General features: G+C 48.7%; 1 protein-coding gene across 3 annotated transcripts in view; it reads left to right on the top strand.

Annotated features, from left to right (window-relative positions):
- Window positions 1–4,427, top strand: part of PTPN4 (protein tyrosine phosphatase non-receptor type 4) — a 51,616-nt gene extending 47,189 nt beyond the window's left edge. For all 3 annotated transcript variants that reach the window (XM_044273194.1, XM_044273193.1, XM_044273195.1), the window contains exons 25-28: window positions 77–205; window positions 347–495; window positions 2,366–2,501; window positions 3,563–4,427. In XM_044273194.1, the coding sequence (XP_044129129.1) occupies window positions 77–205; window positions 347–495; window positions 2,366–2,501; window positions 3,563–3,640 (492 nt within the window). In that variant the 3' untranslated portion in view covers window positions 3,641–4,427. The remainder of the gene's footprint in view (window positions 1–76; window positions 206–346; window positions 496–2,365; window positions 2,502–3,562) is intronic.
- The last annotated feature ends 1,573 nt before the right edge of the window (window positions 4,428–6,000 follow it).

Here is a 6,000-nt window from a genome sequence, read left to right on the forward strand (position 1 = left end):
TTCATTGACAGCAAGCAGGAATGGTTACTTTTTCTTAATACCTGGTGGTGATAGCCCAATATTGCTGTGGTTTCAGGTAAAGTGCCACCAGTACTGGCCGGAGCCCTCTGTCAGCTCAGAATTTGGGAATTTCAGAATCGCCTGCCATTCAGAGGAGGGGAACCCTGCATATGTTTTCCGAGAGATGACGCTGACTAACCTGGAGGTGAGGATTGGTGACAGCAGTGGGAGGCGTGAGGTGGCTGCTACCTCCAGGCCATGCACTGGGGTCCCCATCGGTCCCTGATATTAGGGCAGATCCGGAGGTTTGTGCGGCTGTTGCTTACAGACGAAATTTCCTTTTTAGAAGGATGAAAGCCGCCCGCTCACCCAGATCCAGTACACGGCGTGGCCCGACCACGGGGTCCCAGACGACTCCAGCGACTTCCTGGATTTTGTGTGTCTTGTGAGGCAGAAGAGGTTTAACCACGAGCAGCCGGTGGTCGTTCACTGCAGGTAACCCCCACCCTTCCCTGGTAAACTTTTAGGGGAATTGCCTTTCTAGCGTCATCCCGGATGGAACCACATGGGTTACCCTCTTCATGCCCAGCACCGTACATGTACGGTGCTGGGCGGGTGTTTATAGATGGCGCCAGCTGCGGGCGCCATAGCCACGGGTGGCTGTCTGCTTCTTTTAGCAGACACCAGTGGCTCATGTCCGCAACTGGCAGTAATGCCGATCGTGGACATTTAACTGTTTAGATGCCGTGGTCAATCCTGACCATGGCATCTTAGCTCGCTGAAACCGAAAGTGTGCACTTTTGGCTATGCTCCGGCTCCCCCATGTGGCGATCGGAGGAGCCGGAGCGAGTGTGCAGCAGCTCGTGTCTTTATGAATGACGGAAGGCTGCCTGTAATAGGGCTCCATAGGAAACAAGCAATATTCTCATAGACTCCAATGCTAGTGCATTGGAGTCTATGAGAATAGCAATCTAATGACTGCTTGTTATAGTTCCCTATGGGAACTGTAAAAAAGTGTAAAAAAAAAAAATACACATCAATATATTTCCCATACAGAAAAAAAAGCATCAAATTGGCTGATTCTACATTTTTGGTCGCATTATTTTCTACAAGAAAATTAAATAAAAAGTGATAAAAAAAAGTCATACACACCCCAGAATGGTATCCATAAAAAGTTCAGATCACCCTGCAAAAAATGAGCCACCACCCAGCTCCGTATACACAATTACAAAAAAGTTATAGGGGTCAAAATATGGCGACCAAAAAATAAACCAGATTTTTTTTTCCCCCCTCACCTTTTAATTTTTTTTTTTTTTACCACTATTAAAACGCAAGAAAAACGATACATATAAGGTATTGCCGGATTCGTGCTGACCTGTAGAATAAAAGTAACCGGTCGGTTTTATCGGACTTCGTAAATAAATAAATAAATAAAAAATTAACACTGTGGTGGAATTGCTTTTTTTTTTTTTTTTTTTTTTTTTTTTTGCAATTTCAAACCATTAGGAATTTTTTTCCCGCTTCCCACTACATCATATGCAATATTAAATGGGGACTTTGGAAAGTACAACTTGTCCCGCAAAAAACAAGCCCTCATATGGCTATGTGAACAAGCAAATAAAAAAGTTATGGCTCTGGGAAGGCAGGGAGCGCAAAAAAAAATAAAAAACACTCCGGGCATGAAAGGGTTAAAGAGTGATATCGGTGGTCCCCAACCTGCATCTCTCAGCTGTTCCAAAACTAACCACAAACTGTCAGGGCATGGCTGGAGTTGTAGTAGTGCAGGAGCTGGAGAGCCCCTGGTTGGAGCGCTGCAGTCCACCTTTCCTGTATGGACAGATTGTTGCTGCAGGCAGCACCCAGCTTTCCCAGTTTACTGAATGGAGACAGTTATAACATCCAGCAGGCTGGGAAAGCTGGGTGATGACCAATATGACAGCTGTCATGGACTCCCTGCCCAGGTGCCACCCGAGGTAACTTGTTTGCTGACAGTGTTGGTTCTCACCCAGCTTTCCTGTGTCTGGCCAGATATAGAGGGATGTTTCTCATATCCCTGCACAGCAAGACACAGTTACCATTCAGGACTCTTGGAGAGCTGGGTCATGGTGCTGTCACCATAGTCGTCTTCACGCAGCTTTCGAGAAAAATTAATAAATTAGGAAACTGCTAAAACAAAGGTTTTAATAACTTTAATAAAAGCTGCAAAATGACAAGAACTTTTATTCCTTGACTGCCCCCCTGTGGCCATGGAGAACATTGCAGTTGTTCTGGTTTCTCCCAGGCTCCGCTGTTCTAAAGGCAAACTAGTGTAATGTGAGTTTTATGGGAATTTTTGTAATTAATTTCTCATCTTGTTCTCTGTCAGCGCTGGGATCGGTCGGACGGGTGTGCTTATCACCATGGAGACAGCGATGTGTCTGATGGAGTGTAACCAGGCCGTGTACCCACTGGACATTGTACGGACGATGAGAGATCAGCGCGCCATGATGATCCAGACTCCGGTAACGTCACAACCAATGGACTGTGCTGTGTGTCCTGCACTGCCTGGCGTAAAAAGAGGGGGCGTAATGAAAGAAAGCGCTCTTGAAAAAATACGCCATGAGAAACACTTGAACTACATGACGTTTTTAAATTGTTTAAAATGCTCCAAATGTAGTGCATGTGAAGGAGCCTTAGGCTCCATTCAGACGTCCGTAGTGCACTGCGGATCCGCAATACACCCGGCCGGCACCCCCACAGAAATGCCTGTTCTTGTCCGCAATTTCTATTTTATTCGGGAGCCACGGAATGGAAGATCGGGGCTGCGCTAAGGAATTGCGGATGCGAACAGCATACTGTGTGCCATCCGCATCTCTTTTGGCCCTATAGAGAATGAATGGGTCTGCACCCATTCCGCATAATTGCGAAAAAGATGCGGACCCATTCTACAGACGTGTGAATGGACCCTTAAAGGGGGTTTCCGGGATAGACCACTGTGATCTGGTTACATGCACTGGGAGCAGCGCTGCAGTTACCACCTCCATCTGCTACACAATGCATCGGAGCCACCCTGAAACAGCTCATCCTTTGGGGTGTAGGGTGGAGGGACCCCCGCGATCTGCTATTGATTGATGATCATGGGATGGGCCATCAGTAGTATAATCCTTCAGTACCCAGTATCTCCGGGTACTAATGATTAAAAAACACAAGAAAAAAAAAAGCTTGTATAAAAGACAAAAGTTTCAGGGAGTTTTTCACAAGCCCCAAAAGATCTGCCTGCACGGACAAGTGTGGCGCTGTTTCTGGAAGTCAGCCGCCATGTTTTTATAGTGTCCTACAATCCCTTCGAAGGGTAACTAAACTTTCATAAAAGGGGCGCACGGCCCATATCATAGTGATGTCAGAAGCTTTGATCAGTGGGGTCCGGGTGGTGAGACCCCCACCGACTCGAGGCGCGCTCCACAGAAAGTATACGGGGTCTGCACACGCAGAGGAGATGAAGGCCAAAGGGGGGCAATCATGGGGGTCTGCACCTGACCCGTCTGACCCTGTGATGAATGCTGGTGCTCTTTGTGTCTTGCAGAGTCAGTACAGATTTGTGTGTGAAGCGATCCTGAAGGTCTACGAGGAGGGGATGGTAAAACCTTCATCACTTCATTAACGGAAGGAGCCGGCCGACAAAGGAGGCCGCCCTGCGGCAGGGGCGCGCGCTGATCATTCGCCTGCACGCCCCAGGATCCGACCACACAGAAGGACTGAGGAGGACAAATCAGCACTGCTGCACTTTATAATAATCGATTTGTGAAGTCGACATTTCTCCCGCATCAGAGACGCCATGGGTTTTGTTTCTTTAGAAAACTGATTCTCCGACCGCTTCGCTTGGAACGAATAGATGAGATTTTTATTTATGTGACGTTGCTTTGTGCACTACAGCGCCCCTCCTCTGTACATTCACTGCCAGAGAACCCTATACATCTCACCCACACGGCCGCAGCTCCCGGATCATACAGTCACCCCCCCCTCACAATCTACACCGAACCCCGTCCACCCCCCAGGACCAATCACTGGAGTTATCGGCGCAAACGTCATCCGGTACACTGAACTGGAACTGAGCCGCCACCGGGCACCCTCCATGAACTAGCACCAGCCGCCTGCCGCTGATCAGCTGGTGCAGGCGCCGCTCATCATTGTCAGCGATAATTGTGAAATGTTAGTGTACTCAGACCCATTCTAGGGGTATTTCCTAGAGCAGTGGTCCCCTACCCGGAGCTTTCCAGCTGTCGCTAAACCACAGCTGCCAGCGGGCTCAGTGCATGCTGGGAGTTGTAGTTTTGCAACAGCCGGAGAGTGCCGCAGGTTTGGAGATGATTTTGTTTTTTTGTTTCCTTGACCACTAATACAATAATATATTTTTATTTCTTCCATTAAATGTAATTGTCATGATGGTGGAAGCGGCTATTTCTTAAGTGCATCAATAATTGCAAGTATGGCGTCCCTCCAAGCTGCGCCAGTGACGCGTTTTCACAGAGGTGGGCATGATTCGGGGTCAGACCCTCTGTGCATATGGACGGCAGGATATAAGACAATCTATAAAATGCAATGTCTGTGCTGCCTCTCGGTGGGCGGAATCGGTATTACAGGTCCTTGTAGACTGTTCTGAGGTCGGTGAGATTGCGATTATTGTGGCCGCACCTTGTGATAAGAGACGTATTCCACCTCCTCAGACCATCAACATTTAGGTTTCCAGACCATTGTTTGTCCAGTACTCTGTAAAGTCTGATGATCCAGAACATATCCGGTCCCACTGATGCTGCACTAAAGTGTTTTTTTGTATGGTCTTGATGGATCCTGAACCACTGAAATGCGGCTTCCATTCCGTATCGGCCGCGTCGTTCTCGTTCCACCGGTGTCCAGTTCACGTCCGGTCTGTGTTGGGGTGGCATTGAGGCCAGGCTGCATTTTTGAATGGCTGCCCGTCCTGTCCGGTGTATAGGGTGCAGTTCACAGCTCCTTGTGATATTGAGCATCTTGTCATGTTCTCTACTCCAGTCACATCCAAAGCTGCATTTAAGAGTCTGACTGCCAGCCTAGCTTAGGTACAGTAAGGCCATGCCCCCTGATACAGAGTATCATGGGTGATGTTGGGGGGCGGTCACAAGGTTTTGCACAAGCAGCTTTTTTTTGCCTGCGCTGCTTCTGGTGCACCTTACTGGTTGCACTTTATACGAATACTGGCGTGTGAAATGCAGCAGGACTGCAGACACTGAAGCAGCAGGGGCATTGGTGAGATTTAAGGGCCTGCAATCTAACAAAACACTAGTAGAATGCAGCTCTGGGTGTGACTGGAGCCTAAGACATGCAAGGTGAGTAAAGGTAAGTTAGTCAACATCATCTGCGGATTCCAGACCCAGTCTCAGTGATTACCAGAGGGGTCCGGGGCCGTGCACCCCTCATTAATGTAGTATTCGGTCCCAGTAACCAGCTCCAGTCCGCGCCCCGCCCCCCCGTTTGGTGTCTGTTTAACCCTTTGTGATACTTGTTCTGCTGATCTCTGTGACTTATTGATTAACCTCCTGTCTGTGGTGCCATTAACTATTCATCTCGTTGCCAAGTCTGCTAATACAATTCTATTTTCTGTGCTCTGTGGGGCGACAGCGGAGTCTGTAGATGGCGATTGCGCTCTATTGCTCCCTGATATCAGCCAGTCCTGGCTTGGATCAGTGTAGGGCTCTAATATTGCTATGAGACTGGACCAGTAGGGGGCAGCAGTGAGCGGTCAGGTCGGCTCTGCTGTGTCGCCCATTGGCTCTAGGGTTGGCAGCACAGTTCCTGTTGCCTCCAATGAATAGCTATCAGCAGACGTACAGCGCCGCGTAGAACACTACATCTCCCGCAGTGCTACACAGCAGAGCCTGCTCGGTACAGACGCTGAGTCAGCAGGGAGGTCCTGAGAGCTCAGAGGAATCCAGCAGAACTGGGAATGTAACTTTGGATGTGACTGGAGTAACTCCAGATGGTTGC

Source organism: Bufo gargarizans, unplaced genomic scaffold, assembly GCF_014858855.1.
Source record: "Bufo gargarizans isolate SCDJY-AF-19 unplaced genomic scaffold, ASM1485885v1 fragScaff_scaffold_45_pilon:::fragment_2:::debris, whole genome shotgun sequence".
NCBI classification, from domain to species: domain Eukaryota; kingdom Metazoa; phylum Chordata; class Amphibia; order Anura; family Bufonidae; genus Bufo; species Bufo gargarizans.